General features: G+C 43.3%; 1 protein-coding gene across 1 annotated transcript in view; it reads right to left on the bottom strand.

Annotated features, from left to right (window-relative positions):
* atp7b (ATPase copper transporting beta) overlaps positions 1–22,487 on the bottom strand; it is a 30,682-nt gene extending 8,195 nt beyond the window's left edge. The window contains exons 1-16 of the mRNA XM_061234762.1: positions 21,958–22,487; positions 17,215–18,154; positions 14,078–14,281; positions 13,190–13,353; positions 12,514–12,675; positions 10,571–10,647; positions 9,549–9,732; positions 8,967–9,200; positions 6,073–6,164; positions 5,676–5,803; positions 5,425–5,579; positions 5,167–5,301; positions 4,556–4,750; positions 3,414–3,596; positions 2,105–2,306; positions 488–625 (exon numbers count right to left, since the gene is read on the bottom strand). Of these exons, the coding sequence (XP_061090746.1) occupies positions 488–625; positions 2,105–2,306; positions 3,414–3,596; positions 4,556–4,750; positions 5,167–5,301; positions 5,425–5,579; positions 5,676–5,803; positions 6,073–6,164; positions 8,967–9,200; positions 9,549–9,732; positions 10,571–10,647; positions 12,514–12,675; positions 13,190–13,353; positions 14,078–14,281; positions 17,215–18,154; positions 21,958–22,194 (3,430 nt within the window). The 5' untranslated portion in view covers positions 22,195–22,487. The remainder of the gene's footprint in view (positions 1–487; positions 626–2,104; positions 2,307–3,413; positions 3,597–4,555; positions 4,751–5,166; positions 5,302–5,424; positions 5,580–5,675; positions 5,804–6,072; positions 6,165–8,966; positions 9,201–9,548; positions 9,733–10,570; positions 10,648–12,513; positions 12,676–13,189; positions 13,354–14,077; positions 14,282–17,214; positions 18,155–21,957) is intronic.
* Between the last annotated feature and the right edge of the window lie 3,225 nt (positions 22,488–25,712).

Below are 25,712 nucleotides of genomic sequence, written 5' to 3'. Positions count from 1 at the left end.
AGAGCAGGGATTCTCAATTCTGGCCTTCAAGGCCAACAGCTTCAATACCTGCTCCCCCTTGGACAGTGGTCACCAACCCTGTTCCTGGAGATCTACCGTCCTATAGGTTTTAACTCCAACCCTAACAAAGCAGGCCTCATTCAACAGCTTCCGATCTCATGGAGCTGCTAATAAGAATCAGGTGTGGAAATTAGGGTTGACGTCAAAACCTTCAGGACGGTAGGGTGGGTGACCCCTGCCCTAGGAAAAGTAAAGTTATTCTATTCTATAGCAGTACTACTGATTCTACCAGATAAGTTGCATAAGTTCAGTAAGTTTGCAGATTCCACACCCCTGATATCACACATCAGCTTAGAGGGGAAGAATGAAAGCCAGCAGTGCTACTGGCCTTGAGAACATATTTGAGTATCCCTGAACTCTATTATATATTTAACCAGGACTGTACCATCTACAGACCCTGGCAAAATTTGTTTAAACTGGACTATACCATCAATGGCCACCAGGATGGCGGTCTGCCCTTTGATCTCGTGACTGGACATGGCGTCGTCCACATCGGTGTTGACATGCAGGCCATTGCGTCTCATCCACTCTCTGTTCCCAATCAGAACCGAGTAGGTGGAGGGGCCTGAGGAAGCACATGCAGTGGCCAGAGAGGTTAAAAAACACACACACACACACACATACACACATACACACACACACATACACATACATACAAACACACACACATACACATGCATACACACACACATACATACACACACACACACACACATATACACACACACACATACACATACACATACACACACACACACACACACACACACACATATATATACACACACACACATACACACACACACACATACACATACATACACACATACACACAAACACACACACACATATACACACACACACATACACATACATACACACATACACACACACATACATACACACACACACACACACACATATATACACACACACACATACACATACATACACACATACACACATATACACACACACACATACACATACATACACACATACACACACACATACATACACACACACACACACACACACACATATATACACACACACACATACACATACATACACATACATACACACATACACACACACATACACACATACACACACACGCATACATACACATATAGTGCAGTCTGTAAGTATATTTGGACAGTGACACACTTTTTGTTGTTTTTACTGTTTGATTCTTGGCTCCATTAGATTTGAAAATGAAAGAATGGATATGAGTGCTGTCCGATGAGTTTCAAGGCATTGGATCTGATTTGATCTGAGCAGATGAAATGTTTCTGTACACTTCAGAATTCATCCTGCTGCTGCTGCTGTAAGCAGTCGCATCATCAATAAAGATGAGTGAGCCAGTTCCAGCAGCAGCCAGATAAGCCCAAGCCATAACACAAAGATGAGGCGGTATGCATTGAATCGTGAGCAGCTCCTTTCTCCACACATTTCTCTTTCCATCACACTGGTACAGGCTAATACTGGTCCATAAGAGATTACTTCATCTTAACAATGCAATAAACAGTGGATTTTGCCACAACCAATGTTTTGGATATGTCTCTGATTGATTTATTCAGATTTGTCAAGCCTCATTGCGGCCTGCTTTGCCGGTATAGACACTTCTTTGGTTCTCATGTAAGACTCCAAATGTCCAAAACTCAAGGCCTTGAGTTAGCTTTCTTGTGCATGAACTAATGATTCAACAACACAGCTGGCCAACAAACAGCTGAGCAGCGAATTGCCCAATTATTTTTGGTCCCCCAAAATGGAGGAACTATGTATAAAAAGGGCTGCAATTCCTACACTTTTAACCCGAAATGGATGTAAATACCCACAAAATAATGCTGAGAGTCTGCACTTTAACCTCATATTGTTTCATTCAATATGTAGGAGTACAGAGGCAAAACACTGCATTTTCTGTCATTGCCCAAATACTTACAGACGGCACGCACACACACACCACATATGCAGGACATACAGTACCACTGTTCTGGATCATATTTCTGTAGAGAAGGGGAGGGGGTGCAGCCACACTAACCTGCAGGGGCAGGGTCAGTGTTGATCACCAGGCTGGTCTCATCGGTGGTGACTCCACGGACAGTAAGCCGTGCGTTCTCTGCATTGCGGGCGTTGGGCCCGGCCAGCAGGATCTCCTCGATGTTAGAGACTTTACAGCTGATGCCACAGCCAGGGACTGCCTGGAAGTCCTGACAGTAGCCCAACATGTCTGTCTCCAGCTCCTAAAACACACACACAAACACACACACACACACATACACACAAACACAACACATATTCACACACACACACATAGACGCACAAACACGACACACAGAAAGGGAAACACACACAAACACACACTCACACACACGCATACAACATACACACACGCATACACACACACATACACAAACACACACACACACACACATAAACACACAAACACAACACACAAACATGACACACAGAAAGGGAAACACACACACAAACACACACAGACACACACAAACAAAAAAACAAGACACACAGAAAGAGAAACACACAGACACACAGAGAGACACAAATTTACACACAGATTTCTTGTCAATGTTACAGTTTCATTTACATGCCAGGAGAAGAGCAGGCTAAAACACAGAGCAGCATTTATCTTGTCATCTGCAAAAAAGATTATAGTTTCAAGTGCTGTGGGGACTAAAGATGAAGCTCATTTTAAATCCCGGAGATGAAGAAATAGGCTTTTATAAACGAACCTAAACCACAATCAGTGCTGTTTACCAATCATCACTGAACGACCCTCTAGGAATGTGCCTCTTTAACTGCTGGCAACGTCTTTATAGAGTGAAACTCACTTTAGAAACTGCAGCATGTATCTACATGTATGTGTCTGTGCTGAGTGTGTATGTGTGTGCGTAAGTGGTTGCTGATTTTGTGGTAGGCACAGCATCTCTGAAAGCATGAATGGCAGATGCAAGGATATTATTCAGCATAATTGACAGTTGCTGACGCCTACAGGTTAACTAAAGCTCAGCAGGCCTTGATAATAAACACCCACACAAAGGCAGGCACACACACATGCACACACACAAATATTCAGACACACACACACACACACTAGCCCTTCCAGCTGCTACATCATTTATTTCACTATGGTAACTGCCCCCTCCCCCCACTCCCTAAAAAAAAAAGAAAAGGCTGCTGTTCTCAGAAAACAAAAGAACCTGTCTATAAAAGAAAAGAGGAAGGAAAAGAGTGAGAAAGGGAGGGAGTGAGAGAGGGGGCGTGGGGTGAAAAACGCCAGCGAAACGGAGAGAAAGTGAGAGGGAGACCCTCAGGCGCACTCCTCTTGCCTCCTTGCAGTACTTGGCCACGGCCGCCCCCAGCGGATGCTCACTGCTGGCTTCAGCCGTGCCCACGACCGCTAGAATCTTCCGCAGGGGCAGCCGGGCTCTCTCCCACAGAACCAGCACCCGAGTGACGCGCGGCACGCCGTTCGTGATGGTGCCCGTCTTGTCGAACATCACCACTTTGATCTGCGCAGGGAGAGGGAGAGAAAAGAGGGGTCTTAGACTAGGAGATCCCACATAGCGAGACTGGCAGGAGTCGTGGGGTGAGGGAACCATGCGTAAAGGCCATTTCATCCTCGTCAAAAAAAGGGTCATCAACAGGGTCTCTGCGGACACAAATGAGATCAGAACGGACCCAAAGTGCACCCCAAGTTGTTTCACCTACAAGCATGCCCTGTGTCACACTTCATCCTCTTCCATGAAGGACACCATTGTTGTTTGCGATTTGCACACAAATATAATGGGAAATGTATATAAAGTGGGGGGGCTGGGACACTTGCTTGGAATACGCTCAGGCTCAACTAAAAAAGGCAAGAGTCAGCGTATGTGTCTATTCCCTACTTTCAATACTTCATAAGCACCTTCGGCTTGAAGGCAGTGTGACACAGTCTGCGTAGTGCAGTCCAGCAGCCAGGCAGTGCAGTCACTGTGTCAGACTGCAGACATCCGACCTGACCAGAGGGGTCACTATTGTACAGTGATATGAGAACAGTCCGGCTGGCTCAACGCGCCCCCAGGATAGAGTGCAGGGCTGCCAGCCACAGCCGGCACTGGCACGGTCTGAGTTCTGTGGGACAGGCTAACACACAGGATCTCAGGAAATCAGGAACTCAGTGTCATAACAGGATGACCCACTCAACAGCCCACAGACTGCGGGCTTGACATCTCATGAGCTCGAGAAAGACATTGAAGTGAGCTAGGTATAAGTCTTGAAAAAAGTATTATAGGCACTTTTCATCTCTTTAAAACCCCTTGTGCATGCAACACTGAGTTGCACTGCAAAATCACAGCTGTTCTGCCACTTCAGACACTGTGACATGAACCTCAAACACATTTCCAATCTGGGCATCTGTACCATAGATATCTGCCACATTTGACTCAGGTAGGCCTTTAAGCAGGAAGTAGGAAAGCGGAAGTGGTCATACCTTGTGGGCCATCTCCAGCGGCTCGCCTCCCTTGATGAGGATGCCGTTCTGCGCGCCCACACCTGTCCCCACCATGACAGCGGTGGGCGTGGCCAGGCCCAGCGAGCAGGGGCAGGCGATCGACAGCACAGTGATGGAGGCCTGGAAGGCGAACCGCACGATGACGTCCGTCCTGGGGATGTTCTTATCATAACCCTGAGACAAACACACACACATCACACAGTATATACCCCTGCTCCACTGTCACAGTCATGTAGCCCTGGGGTACAAAGACACTAATGGCAATACACACTAGTTTGGGCATCCCTGGTCAAATTACTTTTGTTGATTGAAAAGAACACAACTTCTGCAGGGAACAAACTTTAACTTGATATATTTCTGCTAATGTTAATGATACATTTTAATTCACATTTACTTTTATTTACTCTCATATTCATGATGTTGAATCCAATGTGCTGGACTACAGAGCCAAAACAACACAAATTGTGTCGCTGTCCAGATATTTACTATATTGACTGCACTGTACATTAAATGACTGAAGTGATTTGCAATGGATTCAATACCCCAGTACAGGAAAGCCTTGAAGTGTGAAAATATTTTGTGGCACTTACGGGAAAATACTCGGCGACAATGTCAAAATTCACAAAACCAATGACAAGCCATGCTACGAGCGTTGCCAGGGAGACGATGACAATGAAAGGGACAAAGACGCCACTCAGCCTGTCCGCAAACTGCTGGATTGGGGCCTGTCCAAAACACACACACACTGTATTATTCTCATAAACCAGCAAATGAAGAAACAATGTGAATGTGAGTGTGGGTGAGTTTGTGAAGTGTGTGCATGTGGACGTTTGTTTTTCATGTCTGACCTTGGAGGTCTGTGCCTCCTCCACCAGTTTGACGATTTGGCAGAGAGTGGTGTCGGCCCCCACGTGTGTGGCCTGCACCAGCAGAGAGCCGTGACCGTTTATGGAACCAGCCATCACCGTGCTGCCAGGCTTTTTACTGACCGGCATGGGCTCACCTACAGGACACGCAGCCGTGGGTCAGTCACACACACACTCACACACACCATACAACACACAACAGACAAGCGGGCACCCAGACCTCCCCCCTGTACCTGTGATGAGAGACTCATCTGCCATAGAGCTGCCATCAATCACTTTCCCGTCCACCGGAAACTTCCCTCCCGGAACCACTTTGACCACATCCCCCCTCTGGACCAGTTCCACCGACACCTGCTCCTCACTGCAACATAAAGTACTGACATACTCACACACACAGCACCGACACTCTGACAAACACACACAGCACTAACACAGACATGGACTAACACTGAAACATAGCACTAATATGTGAACACGCAATTACACACACAGCACTGACATTCTGACAAACACACAGAGCACTAACAGACATGGACTAACACTGAAACACAGCACTAATATGTGAACACACAATTACACATGCATGCACTCCCATAGGCATGCATGCACACACACCCTGTGAGAATGTACCTGAGAATGGAGTTGTCTGTGCTGAGTGTCACAACTGTGGCATCAGTGGCTTGGAGGGACATCAGTTTGGCCAGAGCTTCAGATGTCTTACTCTGCAGAATTACACCACACACAGTCACTGAAATTGCGTGGCACAGGGAGTTACTGAAAATACAGCACAGACAGTAACTGCAGATTCTCAAGGTAGAATACAGAGATACTATTCAAAGTCATAAGCAGTTTTCTGCTCCCTCGGTGGCGGAACCAACATCCCACATTGTCCAGGACAGCAGAATCATTGGCTATGCTCCAGCATAGACTGAAGACCCACGTCTTCCATTGGCTATTGGCCCCTCCCATAGTACTCCCTGCTGTGGTATTTTTATGGTTTTATGTTATACTTTTATGGATATACTGTATGTTTTTATATAGATGTCGTCTGTATGTATTTAGAATTTGTATTTTGTTTCCTGGTTAACACAGTTAAAGGTACAATAGGTCATTTTGGACTCCTAACGGTCAAGAGAGGAATTGCTGCAAGAAACACCCTCAAACCACAACACTGTTTATCCCACTCCATCTCTGTGAACGCGCTGACATTGAAACCCCCGATGCCATTGGTGGTGGCAATTAGAACCAATTTTCATCCAATGAGCTTGAATTATTGTACAGCTATACAATGATTTGGTACATAGTGTTGGTGAGTCAACATGCCAGTGAGCCTTTTTCAATGATAGGAAGGGATTTACAATGGTCTTGTAACAATGTGTTAACTTACTAGTGCGTATTAGTGCTTTAGAGACATTGGGCCAGATTTACGGACACAAAGCTCGCAGTGGAAAATGCAGCCTGATGAGAATGTGATGGTGCGGAGTCAGTCTGCCTGAAATTAACGTCTTATTTATGAAGGCTACAGCTCAATTTGACCCTTGTTAATTGCGTAAATTCAACAGAATAGATAATCAGCTACACTTATAATATCACCGCCCTTTATTTGCGCGACCCACCCTTAAATGCATATGCACTAAGAAGAGAAGCGCATCTTCAGTAGATCACACCCATACTGCAGTTCTAGCCCTGTGTTCCAGTTTGATACATACAATGCAATGTTCCAGGGCAGAATGCGTCATATGTTTGCCTGAAATCGTCACAAAAGGCTTAGTACATCCGACCCATTGAATCTGCAGTACACTCACCAGCCTGGGAATGTTGTTAGTCAGGTCTATCACTATCGCTCAGCTCAGTCATTTGAATGTGCCTCTGTTTCTCCTAAGCTGAAAGCTGCTTTGTCTGATGTTATGTCATGCTAGGAAGTCACCTTCGAGGTTCTTCACAAGCAATTTCAGGACAATAGTTGTTTAGTACATCTAATTTAAAGCTTTTTAACCGTACAATAACAAGACCACTACGATAAAAACAAATCACGCCTTGTGGACAGTAGGTATGGCTGCATTATAGTCACATTGTTATATAATCCTCTGTAATTACATCAGCTGACCTCATCTTCATGGAGCTTTGGAAATAAAACTAAAATGTAACTTGCTGGTGTCATCTTCAGGACAGGAGTCACACAGGGTTGAAATATACTGTGATGTTTTTCCGTTTTTTTCTCTGTAGCCTGTCGACTTCAAGGATCAAAGTGTTGCGTATTCAGAGATGCTCTTCTGCTTACCACTGTTTTTCACACCATTCTCTGTAAACTACAATAACAGAACCTCTTGACCATGTCTGTGTGCCTTTATGCATTAAGTTGCTGCCACAAGATATTTGCTTTAACAAGCCGGTCTACCTAATAAAATGGTCACTGAGTATACATTAGTTGTAATATCAGAGTAAGCCATTTTTGTATCTACAATATCATCAGCTAAACTTACTTTTTAACAGTAACTAGCTTTGCATTACTGTAACTTCATCAAAGTTATCTATCCCTAGCAACTAATACAAACACTGTATAATAGGTTCCATCATTTTCCAAAAATTTCACTCAAAACTAGTTCCACGCCAGGGGCATCTGGGCAAATATCTGTTTTTGGGAGATTTAAGATGAATGACATGTGTGGAGGAGGTCATTGATCTGAAAGAGGCACAGGTTTTACTGGTCAGGTCACTTTATCCGACTTCAGTAATTAAAGGGTGTGCAATGCCCAAAATATGCTCAAGCATTGTGCTAGGTTGATCCAAGGCTGTAAAAGACACTACATATTAAGTTCCAAACTCGGCCATTCGGAGAAAGGTTGATTTTCTGAAACCAACACAAAGTGTTACAACATATAATAAATAGATAGTCATCTAGTGATGATGCCTCTGACAGAGACCTCAGTTTACTCCAATGGCCTGCACAGCCCCCAGATCTCAGTGCAATAGAGCACCTTCGGGATGAGGTAGAATGGAACATTGGCAGCATGAATTTGGCCCATACACAGCCCTTTCACAGGACGAGCTATCCAGCAGCTCCCATAGGCTTTCTTCAGTTCTGTTCTCACAGCTGTGACCTGTGCTGGACATTGAACCTGGGCCCTGACCTTTCTGGCAAGCTCTGTTTTATTGGCTATTTCTATGCTGGTGAGCAACAAGTGAACTGCTGAGTCAAGATGACTGGGGGAGAAATGTTTGCTTTGTGACATCACTACTCGGCCCCTGTAACTGATTTAAAGGAAAACTAAGCAAATTTACACAAACTGAAAGTTCAACAAAGGCGACAATCCTGCTTCGAACTGGTGAGTAACTTTGAACTAACGTAGAACTTTAGGAACAAGACATTAACCTGACAGTGAGGCATCTCTTTACGCTTCACTAAAACTCCAGTAAATACGTGCAGATATACTTCATAATAATGAATAATATGCAAGCTGATCATGCAATCACAATACAACTGCTGAACCAAGGGCTATGATTAGACCTTGATGAAGGGCTACCTTAGCCACATGCTCCAGCCAGCGGCCAAGGGCAATGAAGACGAACAGCATGGGCGGGGTGTCAAAGAACGTGATGGGGCTGCGCTCCGCTCTTTCCGCCATGGCAACCAGGACAACCACGCAGGAGTAGATGTAGGAGATGGTTGTAGCCAGGACGATCAGCACATCCATGTTTGCCGTCTTGTGTTTGAGCGAACGGTAGGCCTGTATGTAGAAGTACCGTCCCCCAAGAACCTGAGAGAAAGAGAGAGAGGGAGAGAAAGAATAAGTGAAAGAGTAACGACAAAGCATACTGTAAGTTGGGGCTGGGCTGTTCCAATCCTAGCCGGAGCTGCCATTTTGAGCCTCATCGTTACTTGCTTCAGTAGATCTACAGTATAGCAGTATAACTGTACGGTTTGTAAAAACTGTAGACCTATTTGCCTGAGCACCATTGGACCTGTGCTACTGTACACATATAGATGTGTGCAGCTGTGAACTTAGACGTCTGAAGCCTTGCATACCTGTGGAAATTACGAGTACCTTTACAACTCTACCTATGGACCTGGACACCTATGTATCTGTACACCTGTGGGCATGTACCTGGACTGGCGTGCAGAGCAAGAAGAAGGCCAGGTTGAGGGTGGAGAGGCCAGGCAGCAGGTTCTGCTCAGGGGGCATGGAGCCACCGTGGGCCTGGTGCTGACTGTCCATCACCATCATGTAGATCATCAGGCCCATAACCGGCACACCGAAGACCAGACTGAACAGGAAGGAGTTCTTCCATCTGCAGGAGATGGACATAAACACATGTACACATATACACAAGTATACCTCATACAACACACACAAACAATTTGGCCTTTACAGTGGATGGCTTACGCACCTCCACGGTACCACTGGAAAATGGCGTGGAGGAAATGTTGGACAATCTGCAGTAATGTATGTTTAGTAGACAGTACATATTTTGAGGACGCAGTAGTTTTGCGCATGCTTACATTCGGCAAAACCCTGGAAATATGTATATCTTCAACACTACATTTAGAGAAACCTTTAGCCTACTTAATTTCATTTCATTTATATAAGCAGAAGTAAGCAAGTAAGTTGTTTTGGACACAGCTCAAGTGTTTTATATGAAATAACATGAGAGAACAAGATCTATGTGCATGGAAATCGAGAAGCCATGTGCACAACACGTCATGCAGCAATGGAAAAAAAAAAGGTAAAAACAAGATGCCTTGTTTTTGGAGAAGTTCTACCTTTTAAAACTACCTAGACAATGTGTGCGGATCACTGCACTCAACCAGTGGAAGACGGAAGAAGATACATGTGTGTTCAGCGGTTATAGTTCCAACCGTCGAAACCGTCTAACGAAAACAACTTCTTCAATTTTTTTCCAACACATGTATTTCAAATACACTTGATACCGTGTAAAAATAAGACAGCTTCGGAGTTGCTGTAAGGTGTATTTCTTCACTTTGAAGGAGGTAGGCTACTGACTCTGATAGGCTTCAAGTCTTCATGCTAAGCTAACATGTTATGCTAACATAGAAATTGAGCCAGTGAATGCACAAAAATGAAAATGAAATTGAACATCTCGTCAAAGCGGTGGCAGGGATACTTGCTGTCGAATCTCCTCCTGGTGATCCAGGTGGTTACCGATCCCCTCGCCCTTCATGAGAGAAGCCCCGAACCCTAGACCCTGGAACAGAAAGGAACACAAACCCAGTTATCTCTCCTTCTCCAAAAGTTCACACTTCGACAACACTGGGCCAAAAAAAAAAAAGTAGCTCACATATTTTGAAAAAGAACAGCCAGGGCTAAAAGATCGTACTTAGGTGAAAGACTAACATGAAGTATGGAGACACATGGCATCTGAGCTATTAGTACATTTAATGAGCAGAACAAGAATAGACCGATGTTTCCATGTCAGCGACACCTTCCTGAAAGTCACTAAGGAGCAGTCATTAAGGCAATGGAGCCCACAGCAGGTGTGACTGCGGGTTAAACTCTTTACGTGTTAAGTGTAATTAAACTGCAGGATTTAATCAAGCAGAATTAGACTGTTCATGTTCAATAAAACTTTGATCCTTACCAGATAAATCTGGCACCATATCTCAGTAAAGTCCAGAATTAATTGCCAATAAAAATGTGGTAAGAATAGCAAATTATTGGGCAATTACTAAAAAGGTACACAAAAAGCTAAACCAACAAACTGAAAATCAAAATACTCAAAAACACCTCCTCTAATACCCATCAATTCAAGTGGTTATCAAAGGTTAAGGGTCACTATATCTTGAGTTTAATTGTGTACTTCTTAGTTGACACTGAATGTTTGATACTTCCACCTCCATACCATCGCTCATATCCATCCATTTCTGTCCCTATCCGACGCAGAGAAGCTAGTCCATGCTTTTATTACACCACACCTGGACTATTGTATTTCTCTGTTGATAGGTGTCCCCACCAATTTACACTCACAAATATCCAAATGGTTCAGAACAGCAATCCACTCTCCTTCTCCACTGGCTTACAGTCTCATACTGTTAGGCATAACATTACATTACATTACTGACCCACAAGGAGTTGCACCCCATTATATTACTGAGTTTTTGAATCCCTACCCCCCCGGTTGCCCTTCTCGCTCCTATAGTTCTGGCCCACTTGCTGTACCCTCCACTAAACTCCATTCTACGAGTGAGAGGGCTTTTAGCTCTGTAGTACCCAGGCTCTGGAATTACCTATTGTACCTGAGTGTATTAGGTCTTCCAATTCCATCCACTTTTTCAAAACAGTTAAAATTTTGCTTTAAAGCCAATAACACTTGTTCATGTTGGAGTCATGCTTCTCTCTCCTGGCTCCTTGTAAATACTGTATTTATTGCTCTGCTCTTATTATTTTATTAATTCCATCTATGTTGGGTTCTGCATTTTTCATTTTGTGTACGGTACAGTGCTTTGACTGTCGGAAAGGGCTTCACATATATCACTACTATTATTAAAGTGTCATTATTATTATTATTAAAACTTAGCTACTGAACCCCCTTTCAGTCACTGAGTCTATGGGTCATTAATCCTTTGATAAAGCAGCACCACAGTATTCAAGGTGTCCTATCATTGCAGCATTATATACAATTTGATTTTAAATTAAATATTACACTCTAGTAATTACCAGCCGAAGGCCATCAACTTGGGCAGCTCAGTTTGTATACGCTGAAAGAAACTGTGCTTATAATGTGCAACACTGCTTTCAGAAGCAGAAGTGCTGTATTGGCTAGCTGTCTATACCAGGTGCAGACTACTGTACATTTATATATGACATTATGGGCCAGTTTTGCAGACACAGATTAAGTCTAGTCCGAGACTAAATTCTATTTTGAATAGATTCTAAAAAAACCCCACAATTTAGTCCAGGACTAAAGCAGGACTTAATCGGTGTCAGGGAAACCAACCCGATATGTTTGATTGAATGGGAAATAAGCGCCATAAGCGCATTTCATTGAATCTAGGGGGGTGAATGTAATTATGACTACTTAACACGGATAACCTTTCAAAACATGTTTCCGCACCTCAATAACCCTGATGATGTCCCGAGCACCAAGTACTTCCGGGTCAAACTTGATGTCAGCTTTGCTGGTTGCCAGCGCGACTGAGGCCTCCAGAATGCCTTTAGTCCTCTTCAGTTGGGTCTCGATATTGTGGACACAGGATGCACATGTCATCCCTGTAATCTGAGAGGGGGAGATTCAAAACCAGGGTGACATTCTCCAGAAGGAGTGGCACAGTGTCACCAATCATAAGACAAAAGTGATACACTGACACTCTTCACAAGATGAAAGTGACACACTAACAATCTTCAAAAGACAAAGTGAAAGGACAAGTAGAAAGGATTTAATTGGTCTTGGGGTTTTAGTAACACATTGCACCCAGTGAACCCCCCCTGGAGTTCAGCCAAGAGGGAAACCATGCCAAATTCAGTACAGGCTTTTCTTCAATTTTTTGCATGAATATGAAATATATGAAAATATTTCTCAGTCATTTGTGAATACAAAGAAAGTATAAAAACAACACATCAGCAAAGAATTCAAAGATTTCAGTCCCTGTACCTTTAAATCTTTCTAGGAAATACAAAAACAAATAATTTTTATAAGCACATGTTTAACACTGGCGCTAATCACTGCACGCAAAGTGTCCCCACCTTGCAGGAACGTCACAACACGCATCATACAGGGAGAAGTGACTCACAACGAGGTCCAGTTTGCCATCCATGATGGCGCTGTCCTCCATAACCGTAGCACCGAAGCCCAAGTCTGTGATGAGCTGCGCGATCCGGGGTGGGTCCAGAATCTGGGAGTTGTACTTCACCTCTGCCTTTCCTGCCATGAGGGCCACCAGGACCAACATGATCCCTGGAACACCCACAGGACCAAGCCAAGAGAGTGCATTAATTTTCTTAAGCCGCAGAACGTTTGAGCTTAAAAGGTAGAGACAGAAATATTGAGTGGTCCCGTTCTCACTGTGCGTTTCTGCGAGTGACACTTTAGGTCACTCATCGAATCAGATCTTGTGACAGCTGCGAATATCATCTGAAACCATACAGTATAGCGCAATATGGTGAATTCCACGGCATGTTTAGAAAGTGTTGATATTCCTTTTGAACATGAAAAAATGGAGGTGTGAGTTTATCTGCTTTGGCATGACAAACCGCCTCCAACAGAAATGTTGTACGTTGTCGTTATTTAGAATTTTCTAATTATTTTGCATGAACAGCGCCTTGCGTCACACTGAACTAGGTATCCAGTATGGTTCTAGTACACACTGTTCTAACTCGGTAGTCACGGCTAAACTTTACAGATAGTGACTTGTTTGTAGAATGCGGTTGTCACCCTCTTTCACAACCAAACTGTGTGTGAACGTAACCACACAAAGCACTTTGATGGGGAAGGCGGCTAAATACAACCGTATTTAGCTGCAGTGAGAACGTAGCCAATGTTAAGATGAAAGAGCTGACAGTTGCGACACTATAACCTGGAATAACACTGAGGCAGGCTGAGAACGCCCACGCCCTGCCCTGATAATCGTCACACTGAGAGTCAGCATGGGGAAGGAGGGTGCAAAGGAGGTCACGTGCACCTTTGTGTTTCTGGAGGTTTCTCTCGATGTTAGCCACGCAGGAAGCGCAGGTCATGCCCGTCACGTGGATGAAGCACTTCTCAGTCCTCACTTCTGAGCTGTCGGCGTTAATCGTGTGGGACATATCGGGGGGCTTCAGGAGCGTGCCAGGGGCGTCCTCAAAAATCCCTGGGGGACTCGGTCCCACCCTCCCAGAGGTACCCTCTGTGGAAGCAAACAGTCAATAACAAGTGGTAGCCAATCGATGATCTGATTCAGAGTCACGTGGTTTCCTCAGAGCCCTTACTCCCACACAAACTGTTTATCTCAGGCCTGATAAAATCCAGTGCAATTGTCCCAACAATGCACTGATTACTACACACACTCAGTGATCACTTTATTTGGTAGACTTGTACACCAGCTTGTTAATGCAAATATTTAATCTGCCAATCATGTGGTAGCAACTAAATATATAAAAGCATACAGACTTGGTCAAGAGGTTCAGGTGTTTTTCAGACCAAATGTCAGAATGGGGAAGAAAAATTATCTAAGTGACTTTGACAGTGGAATGATTGTTGGTAACAGAGTGGTTTAATTATCTCAAAAAGCACTGATCTCCTGGGATTTTCACACACTCTAAAGTCTAAAGTCTCTAGAGAAACAAAAAACATCCAGTGAACAGCAGTTCAGCGGGCAGAAACGTGTTATTAATGAGAGGAGGTCGAAGCTGATAGGAAGGTGACAGAAATGCAAATAACAGCATTACAACAGTGGTATGCAGAATAGCATCTCTGAACACACAACACTTCAAACCTCTAAGTGGATAGGCTACAGCAGCAGAAGACTTAATAAATCTAAAAAATGAGTAGAATAAATACCTAATAATATGGTCACTGAGTGTATATATCGGGCAAACCTTTCAGAACACATTATAGAAGCTCATTGGATTACAGGTCTTGCCTTGCATGTGTGGAAAGCAAGGCCAGGCCCCTAAATTCACAATTGGATATGCCATTAGTTTTAAGGAAGGCAAGTAAACCTGTTCTGCATGTAATCAACATTCAGAACTTGAATTCAATTTTTTATTGCCAAGTGCCTTTAAAAATGTGGAACTGGTTTTGCCTTCAACAGCTGTTAAAATGTTTTGTTGCGCATTTCTAAAAGCGCCACTACTACGTAGCAACTGAAACATACAACTAAATACTCCTGAAGCCATTGTACAGTCTAGCTGTAATATTATCTAATATGTGGTTCTGCTTATTATAGTTAAGCTTTGTAGTTCTATGATTTCAGCACATTTGGTGGAAATTTGATTTTGAAGGCTTCTTTGGCTGGGGGTGGTTGCCAGTGGGTACGGGCCTCTTCAGCTGCCAGTCAGGGTAAAGTGGGTCTGAATAAAAGTTAATGATCGCCTCTCAGATATGTGTCTACTCAAAGAGGCGTTTATATCATGCTTTTCAAAGAGACCATTATACTTTCCCAAGAAGAAGGCTAAAATCTTGAAGAATGAAGAGTTTAATGAAGAGTTTATCAAAGAGACCATTGTTCTTTATTACATACATTGAGAAACTGACATCCCTGGCTACAGAACCCCCTCTATGAATTAAGCCCCCCCCCCCCCCCCCTCAAAAAAGCACACTTTACATCAGGGAGGTGCAGCTAAAAACTCCCCAGCATATTCAAATAAATAATTAAGCAAACAGTGAAGCTGGACTGACCTTCATGACTCCAGCACAGGTCAATCAGGAAAAGTGTTGGGGACAGGGAGGTGTGTCTAAATCAGCTCACTCTAATTCCTAATCTTGGCCCGATTGTGCCACCACAAACTGCCAGCCAGAGAGCTATCAGGAAAATGCCCTTCATGTCTAAGTAAAGTGGCCCCTTGAGAGGTAACCATGGAGACACCTTCTTTCAAACACTGTGTTTTGTTTCAACTGACAGGCACTGTTTTAGAATTGCTGCTGAACAGTTTTAATTCTGTTTGTGCATCTACATTATAAAACATGTCCATACAACCACGTTTGATGACCATTCACTGAACCCTGTTCTTCAGAGGGGAAGTCCAAAAAAACTCAACTGTGTCAGCTACAGTAAGGTCCTCCACTATAAAGTTTATTAGGATGCAAGCTAGCCCAGACAACTTACCTTTATCACATAAGTGCCATGTTGTAGCTGCTATCAAAATTTGGCTGAACTTAGATATTTAACTTCTACTAATTCTGTGCATTTAAATGGCAGTTATTTCTTAAAGGCTCCCATCACACTGAAGAGAAAATAAAACGCTACAGAAATGTAACCACACTGCACCATAGGTTGGGGTCAAAGTACCTAGATAGCAAAACTACTATTGTTATGACACTGCTATATGGAATTAATTCTGTTCGCGAGAAGCCACCTGAAATACGGCTGGATCACAAAAGTGTTTTTCAAAAGTTAATATTCTTTTCTCTCTTCCTGACATTGGCAGTTTTCAAATAAAAATCCAAAAGTGGATTTAATTGTATGCTTCAAATTGCAAATTTTAGGTTAGCATCCCCAGTGTGATAATATTATGTGTCAGAAAATTATCTTATTTTATGCACTTTATGAAAAATTCATTACGTCTGGTCTCGATTGTGACACACACAACTTGATTGAGAATAAAACCGGGCAAAAGGAGTCCCCAGAGGGAGATATTTATAGCATAGACTAAAACTAGAAAGATTAATCCCATTGTAGAGATGAGGTTGAATATCCAATGAGTTATGGACATGAAGGAACAAAGTCTTACAATTCTGAGCCTGCTAGGCATCCATGGGACATGGAATTTGATATTGATAATTGTCAGCCTGATTCTGAATGTGCTTTATGTTTTGTAGGCTATATGGCAGCTAGTTAGCTAATGACAAAATACTGGATTTGTTGGTGGTGTGAACTCAAAAGTATTACATGTCAGTTAACTTTTGTCACGAGTAATAAGTACAATAATACCAATAATATAGACAATAATTCAAATCAAATACATAATAATAATGTAATTATTCAATGATTTTATCATGCAAGGGCTTTATGCTATGAGTTTGCTGGCCATGGGCAGTGGGTTTGCTAGGCATGTGCTGCACATGTGCCAGGAGTGTGCCATAAAATGAGGCGTGTGCTAGTGCTCTGTGTGGGAGTACCTGGCAGCGAAGCGTCAAAGCCCATATCCTCAATGGCGGCCCGCAGCTCCTCTGGCTGGGTGAGACCGGGGTCGTAGCAGATCGTACCCTGCCCCTCCGACAGAGAGACCTGCACAGAGTGCACTCCGGGTCTCTGGGAGATCACCCCCTCGATGGACTGCACGCAAGAGCTGCAGGTCATTCCCACAATCGCCACGACGACAGTTCGCGAGGCCTCCTCTGCCTTCCCACCGTCTTCGGTGGCGGGCAGCGTCACCCTAAAACCCCCCGGGGGCAGGCTCTCCACCGCCCGCTTCAGCGTCTCCAAGGCGACCAGGGAAGGACAGTACTGCAGGTGGGCGCTCTGTGTCTCCAGGGAGACGGAGACGTGACGCACCCCCGCCGTGCCGCTCAGGTGTACGCTGATGTTCCTCACGCAGGACTGGCAGTGCATTCCCTGCACTCCCAGTGTGACCCCACACCACGTCCCTGCACCCTCTGACCCCCCGACCCCGTGTTCCTGCAGGGGGCGCCCTCCCTCCGCAGGGGCCAGGCAGACGGGCAGGGGCGCAGCTGCGGGGGCGAGGGGTGGGGCCAGGGGCAACAGAGCGGCCTCAAACCCCATGTCCTCGATGGCGGCTCTGAGCTGCTCGGGCTGGACCAGCTGAGGGGTGTAGGAAATGGCGGCCTCGCGGTTGCCCAGCGACACCCGGACACTCGCCACGCCCGCAAGCTGGCCCAGCTGACCCTCGATGGTGCTCACGCACGACTGGCAGGTCATGCCCTCCACCTGGATGTTGACCTTGGCCTCCCCGGGTGTGGCACCCGCTCTGCCCTCGGTCTGCTGGCACGGTTCCTGCACATGCAGCTCACTCTGGCTCCCTGGGTCATAACCCAGGTTGTCAAACACCGCCTTCTGGGGGCCCTGAGGGTTAGCGTCAGAGAGGAGCGGCCCATTCTCCTGAGGAGATGGAGAGGGTCAAGAGGTTCAGAGGAGGGGGAGAGAAGAACAGAATTAGTGAATTTGTAGACAGTTAAGTGTGAAGTAAAATGAACACTTAACTTAATATCTAGTTAACTAAATCTCTTAAGTGTTAAAAGTTTTCAAAATCAATGTTACATTTGGGTAATTAAATGAAACCGTACACTTGTGCAATTTTGCGCCTATTTTTTTGTGTTTGTGTGCTACAAATGTTTCATTTAATTTAGCAGCACAGTACTCCTGCTAAATGAGCGTGCATAAAGTCTCGACAGAATCGAATAGCGGAGGGCAAGGGGGGAAGGAAGGGATGACCGGAGAGAGAAAAGAGAGAAGAAAGAAGAGAAGGGGAGAGGGGAGAGAAGGAAAGAAAGAGGAGATACAAGGAGAGGAGAGGTAGCAGGAGGAAGAAACGAAAAGATAAAAGAGAGAGCATTTAAAACAAAAGAAAATGATGCACTTTTATTTATGACAATGACATTGGAGGGTCTCCAAAACAGTCAGCAAAAAAAGAGAACACAGGAATCAAAGGGAAGGATCTGGAATGCTGTTAGCTGACTCAGTGTCAATGTTCAGAGCAGAACTGCAGCACAGGGGCCTTCTCCCACAACTTAAAAAAAAGAATAATGATGCCCATTACATTGCAGTTACTTAGCTGATGTTTTTATCCAAAGCGACTAACAGTTGATTAAACTAGGTAGGGGCCAATCCCCCCTGGATCTTATTATGGCTACACTGGGGCTTGAAGCTCCAACCTTCCAGATCTCAGTCAAGCAGCTTAGCCACCTGCTAAACATCTTAAAAAGCCTGCTGCAAACCCCCAGTCTACCCAGGGAAATTACCTGTTTTGTTTTCAATTTACTGGAATAACAACAATACTCAGACATTATGGTCTGCAGTTAGCCTAAACTGCGATTTGTTCCGGATAATCTGTCTGTGCTGTACAATAAAGCATTTATTCACAGATGTTATACTATAGTTTTGTCCGGCTCACGGAAACTTGGCGAGCGCAAGACATTGTCTATTGAGTGCTGAAAATGAGAATCTGTAGTTTTGGGCTTAGGGGCTATCAAAATTCCCATTATTTCTGCCGTAATCTACACCACTACACAAACATTTCATCACTGTTCTAATCAGCACATGCACCATTCAATTTACTGATGAGAATCTTTAAAAAAAAATGTAAAACCCTATTCATTTGGCTCTGTTTGTTTGTACATTGTTGGGATTTTTATCCTGATTGAAGTTTTGTTCAATAAAATTAATTTTTATGTTCTTTTTAATCTTTCATTCATTGTTGGTAGACGCAGTAAAAATAACTTTGAATCCCTAGTTTCATCACCTGGTAATATTCCAGATTAACTGCCAAATTATGGATTCTTCCCCAAAGCCCAGGAGGTCAATATTAATAAGGAGAGGTCCAGGTCGATACAAAACCAAGCAAAGCCCAAGGCTAGAAGCGCCGCGCTAGAAGCCAGAATTCAATTACTTCACACATTACAGAAAAATGCAAGTCCACTGTGGAGGCATCAGAGTTGTGGTTTCATGATTTCATGATGAAGACTGTGTTGGATGAAACAATGCTTGTTTCTCTATAAATCACTGGGAGCACTGAAACAGATAGTGTGCAGGTCAGGTAAAAAAATTAATTTAAAAAAAGTATTATTATTATTAATAATAATAATACATATTATTAATGACAAACATGAGTGTTTTAATGTTTAATTAATTAAACCTTAATCTTCCTCCACCAGCAGTAGTTTTATTTCAACACCAGCACAAACTACAGGATCTATGTTTGTCACTTGTATTTTGCAACTAAGCACAGTAAAGATGAGCACATGAAGAAAAGTTCCAAAATGCCATAAGTCCCACACAGGGCCAACAATGTAATCTGTCTGTTCAAATGACAAATTACATGTTATCAGAATATGTTCATCACTCCCACTTCTATGATCTTTGATAAAACAACATGTTCTGGACTCAGCCTAATGGACAGGTCATTTGTGTTTAACTCCATATATAAGCCACTGATCATAGGTAGTATGTCTTTGCTTCAGAAAACATAGTCTTAGTCAAGCATGCAGACATGGTCAAGAAGTTCAGCTGTTTTTCACACCAAATGTCCGAATGGGGAAGAAATGTGATTTAAGTGACTGTGGAATGATTGTTAGTGCCAGACAGGGTGGTTTGAGTATCACAGAAACTGCTGATCTCCTGGGATTTTCACGCACAACGGTCTCTAGAGTTTGCAGAGAATGATAACTAAAACTAAAGACATCCAGTGAGCAGCAGTTCTGCAGGCAAAATGCCTTGTTAATAAGAGAGATCAGTGGAGAAGAGCCAGACTGGTCAAAGCTGACAGGAAGGTGACACTAACACAAATAACCACATATTACAACAGTGATATGCAGAAGAGCATCTCTGAACACACAATATGTCAAACCTCTTAAGTGGATAGCCTACAGCAGCAGAACACCAGTAAGTCAAAAAAATATGTCTAATTTATACCTAATAAAGTGCTCAATGGGTGTATATAGTGCCCTGACAATGTATATGAGACATTCGTAGAAGTTTGCCTTTTTTTCAAGCAATAAAAAACAAACCTGTATTACTTGTGTATAATCACAGGAGAGGAAAGTGTGCCACTAAATTTTTCATTGTGATAGCACCCTACAAAATCTAACTTTTGTTGGGGGGAAATCATGCTGACTTACTCTGAGTCAGCAAAACATATGGGACCTTTTTTTGATTTATCTAACAAAGTTAGGACAGATCACATGATAATCTGGCCAATCTACTGAGTGTTTTTTTTGCCTGAAAACAGTGGAAGGTCAATGGTCTAAATCTCTAAATGGCTCTTGTGAGGTCATGTGATGTGCTTTTCTCCACATTGCATAAATGTGACACTGCTTAAAGTCAACATGAATTTACTAATGGGAACAGGGATTTACACAATAATGGAACACCCAGATTATAGTGTCACATCGATTTCGTATCCAGAGTGAACATTTTGGCTTTTTACATCCTATCATTCTTCTAAGCATTGCACTGAATATTTTCACCCTAGAGAAAGTTATGTACCACTGCTTCATTCCAGTACACAAATCAAACCTCACAATAATCTATGACCTCTAGTCGGTCCAGAGTACAGACTCAAATGACAACTTTATCTCTGCTTCGTATGACCTTTTCTCTCGGGCTATGGAATTCACTCAAACCTACAGCAGAAAGGGAATGTATGACGAAATTTAAAATAAATACTCACTGTTAAAAGGTTAAAAAAGTTAAACTTACAGGAAACCAAATTGTTAGCTCATAGTAGCTACATACAAAATGAATGCTCTGCATTCTAAACTGTATAGTGAAATATATTTGTGCCTATCCTATCATTTTTAAATCCATTGCTGAAACGTAAACAAAATATATTAAAAAACCTACTGCATCCATAAAATTGATAGGCCTAACGTTGATGTTCTAGTTATATATCGAGCTATAGTGTAAACACAGTATCTTTCTTTGCTTAACATGTTTGTGGATTAATGTCTAGGCTGGATGGTACAGTTATATTCACTTAAGTCCGGGCAACTTCAGGCTATGCTATGAATTAATTTTCAACATACAAATCGCAAGCAAACAGCACGCAACTATAAATGTAGCCTAAAATGACAAGCAATAAGAATAGATATGTTCATATTGACATACTGATTTTAGGTTCATAGCCGAAGTTAACTGCTCACAAGAAAGTTACGAAACCTGGTCTGTGGCTCTCGCAGTTTACTAACCTTATGCTTAGCGAATCCATCCTTTGAAAAACCGACTTCTTGATGTCCCCGGCACAGCCTGATACTGCCCGTACCGACCGGTTCTGCTTCGGTCCCCCAAGCTCTGATCGTTGGATCGCCAGAAGAATGCGGTGGTCTGCCAACTTGACAGACGACCGAACCGACCTGTTCAGTGGTTAATACCGCAGACTTCCGAACGCGTTTAGTAACATAGTTATCTGGTGAACTTCTTTTCATTTTAAATGAGCTATAAGTTGTCAGCAAGCGAGAACTCACGTTAGTATTTATATTATTTTAAGAAGTAGAAGAAACAGCAGCACATCTGAACTGTTTTTCTGTCATTTTTGTCGTTCAGGCAACGCAGCAACCTGCTAGCTAGCTAGCTGTGAGATAAGTTTACAAAATAAATAAATTCCGTAAATTCCTTCTGCTCCGTGGAAGCTGTATCATAATGAAAGACCTAGTTTATTGCACGCTCTGTAGTAATCGTTATCTTGCTTCAGGCTGTTTGGCGATTTATTTACCCTGTACTCACCGGCATCATTTTACAGTAAATGCTGCGCAAAGGCACAAAGCGTGAATGCGCAAGTTGAATGATCTCCGTTTACAGAAGGCTATGTTATCCCATCCACGTACTGATATGATCGGTGCAGCTCCGCAACACTTGTTCTGAACTGATGCACGTGACCAAACACAAACGTATTCAGACCATTCAGGCACTCGTCCATCCACTCTTACACACATCGCTCCAAGTCTAGTCGAGTGACTCTGTGAGGAGCTGGCAACAGTAAAGCAAGTGCTAGTTGTCTAGTGTTCTACCAACTGACGTAAAAGTTCGAGTTTCTAACTGAAGTTTTTGTTAAGAAGAGGACATGCCCTGTATTTATCAATAGCAGTAAAAAGCAATCGTTGTTTGTTTTCCTTTATTCGATAGCCTATGAGTAACTTACAGTGGTGGAAGTATAAAAATCATGTACGTTACTTGAATGAAAGTAGAAATACCCTTGCTAAAACTAAGTAGCCTAGGCTACGCTATGTAATTTTCTACTTCAGTTGAAGTACAAAAGTACTTTTAAATGTAAACTACTTAAGTATCAAAAGTGAAAGTAATAATTCACAGTACTTTTACTCTCCCTTAACTCATCTCACTATTGCTTACCAGAATATTCCTCTGTCCAAATTGGGTCACATTTCACCCCTCTTTGACCTTTGGTAACCACATTAAGCAACTGTTACCTTTTACCACCAACATTGCAAAACTCCACCCCATCCTCTCCCTGTCCCATATGGAAAAGCTTTTCCACGCCTTTGTCTCCTCCAGGCTGAACTACTGCAATTCTCTCTTCGACCAGGATTCTAGACAAGAGCACCCAAAATCTCCAGTACATCCAAAACAACGCCATCAGGATTCTGGTGCGTGCAGAAACACCACCATATCACCCCCATCCTTGCATCACTGGCTCCCTGTGTCCTACAGGATTGCATTTAAAACAATCATGGAAATACTCTCCCGTACCTCAAGGAGCTGCTCACACCTCTAAACTCCACTTGCTGCATCAGGTCAAGCAACAGTCTACTCCTCCACAGCTCCAGGACCACGCTCCGCTCAATGAGGGACCAGGTCTTGAGCTCCTCTCACCCCCATCTGTGGAATATACTCCATGACCACTCGAGGGCGCCCCAGTCACAGTCACTGAGCTGTTTTAAAACTGGCCTAAAAACACACCTTTATCAGAAAGCTTTACTTCAGCTGTTAAGTACTGGCCTGAATGCTTGACCCCCACAGTGAGGGAGTCTGGTGGCTCTGTTATGCTGTGTTGGGCAATATTCCTGGCATGGTTTGGGTCTACTTGTCCCCTAGGGAAGGGTCACTGCAAATCAATACTAAGTTCTGTGTGATCACCTTTATCCTATGATGGAAACATTTATATCCAAATGGTAGTGGTCTCTTCCAGGATGGCAATGCCTCCATCCACAGGGCACAAGGGGTCACTGAATGATTTTATGAGTCTGAAAATGATGTGAATCATATGCTATGGCCTTTCTTTACCAGATCTCAACCCAGTTGAACACATGGGAAATTTTGGACAGATGTGTTAGCGTTCTTCATCACCAAATTAGGGAATATCTTTCGTGAGAATGGTGTTCCATCACTCCAGTGTTCCAGAGACTTGTGGAATCTATGCCAAGGTGCATTGAAGATGTTCTGGTGGCTCCTGGTGGCCCAACATCTTACTCAGACCTTACTTTATGTTGGGTTTTCCTTTCATTTGTCATCCGTGTGTATATGACAATTGTGTACCATATTTAATTACATGGTGTTGTTTTTGTGTGAATTGTCAAGATGGCCGGGTCTGAATCAAATGGGTTTGAATCCCCCTTCCCAAAACCCATGGCCTGGGGTACAATTTTATGTAGGATCACCGATAGGATACCTCCCCAGTGACAGGCGGTGCATTTTTTAAACCTTTTTCTAAGTGTGCCATCAAAGGATGATTATGGGTCTGCCTCGCAGGCATTTGGAATAACATAAAATTGTAGCTAGTGATATAATGAGAAAAATACAGCAGTTGCCTAGTAATTAAAACAGGAGTAGGCTTATAGCATATTACAATACTAGTGAATAAATGGGGGAGCGACATTTGAGAAAGATACCCTCACTGAGCACTTTATTAGGAACACCTATACACCTACTTATTCATGGGATTATGTAATCAGTCAATCATGTGGTAGCAGTGCAATGCATGAAATCATGCACATACAAGTCAGGAGCCAGATGGGCTGGTTTGTGTGTTTCTGTAAACGCTGATCTCCTGGGAGTTTCACACACAACAATCTCGACAGTTTACTTAGAATGATGCAAAAAACAAAAAAACATGTTGAGTGAGTGACAGAAGCTCCTTGTTGATGAGCGGTCAACCGAGAATGGTCCTACGGTAACTCAGATAACCATTGTGGTGAGCAGAAAAGCATCTCAGAATGAACAACATGTCAAACCTTGAGGCGGATGGGCTACAACAGCAGAAGACCACATCAGGTTCCACTTCTGTCAGCCAAGTACAGAAAGCTGAGGCTGCAGTGGACACAGGCTCACTAAAACTGGAAAGTTGAAGACTGGATAACGTAGCCTGGACTGATGAATCTTGATTTATGCTGAAGCATACAGATGGTTGGGTAAAAATTTGGCGCCAACAGCATGAATCCATGGAGGTGGCAGTGGTGTAATGGTGTGGGGAATGTTTTCTTGGCACACTTGGGGCTTGTTAATACCAATCAATCATTGCTTGAATGCCACAGCCTATTTGATTATTGTTGCTGGCCATTTTTTGTCAACATGGAACACAATCTCAACGGAATGTTTTCAACATCTTGTGGAATCCATGCCACGAATAATTGAGCCTGTTTTGAGAGAAAAGGGAGGCCCTACCCAGTATGACTATAGTGCTAAAAAGTTTGTAGAAGAGCGCAAAAAAACCCCGAAAATGCTCATATTTTCACTCATCTTTTTTTATTTTTTATTCCAAACTGATTTTTATGAGATTTTCAGGATTGGAATAGCGCGTCTGCCTTTTCATGTATATATTGGTCCTAGAACGGCGAAACGACGAGGCTAGCGATTTCCGTGTTTTGCATGTAAGTGTGGTTCGGACATTATCTAACGACCGTGCCTCTGTTAATGCTCAGTGAGTGTATATCCATATTATGGGACCGTGGTCTCTAAAGAGAGTAACGGTTCAGTTCATCAACATCAGAAA

The sequence above is a fragment of the Conger conger genome, chromosome 3 (assembly GCF_963514075.1).
Source record: "Conger conger chromosome 3, fConCon1.1, whole genome shotgun sequence".
In the NCBI taxonomy this organism is placed as follows: domain Eukaryota; kingdom Metazoa; phylum Chordata; class Actinopteri; order Anguilliformes; family Congridae; genus Conger; species Conger conger.
This window is presented reverse-complemented; position numbering and strand designations above follow the sequence as displayed.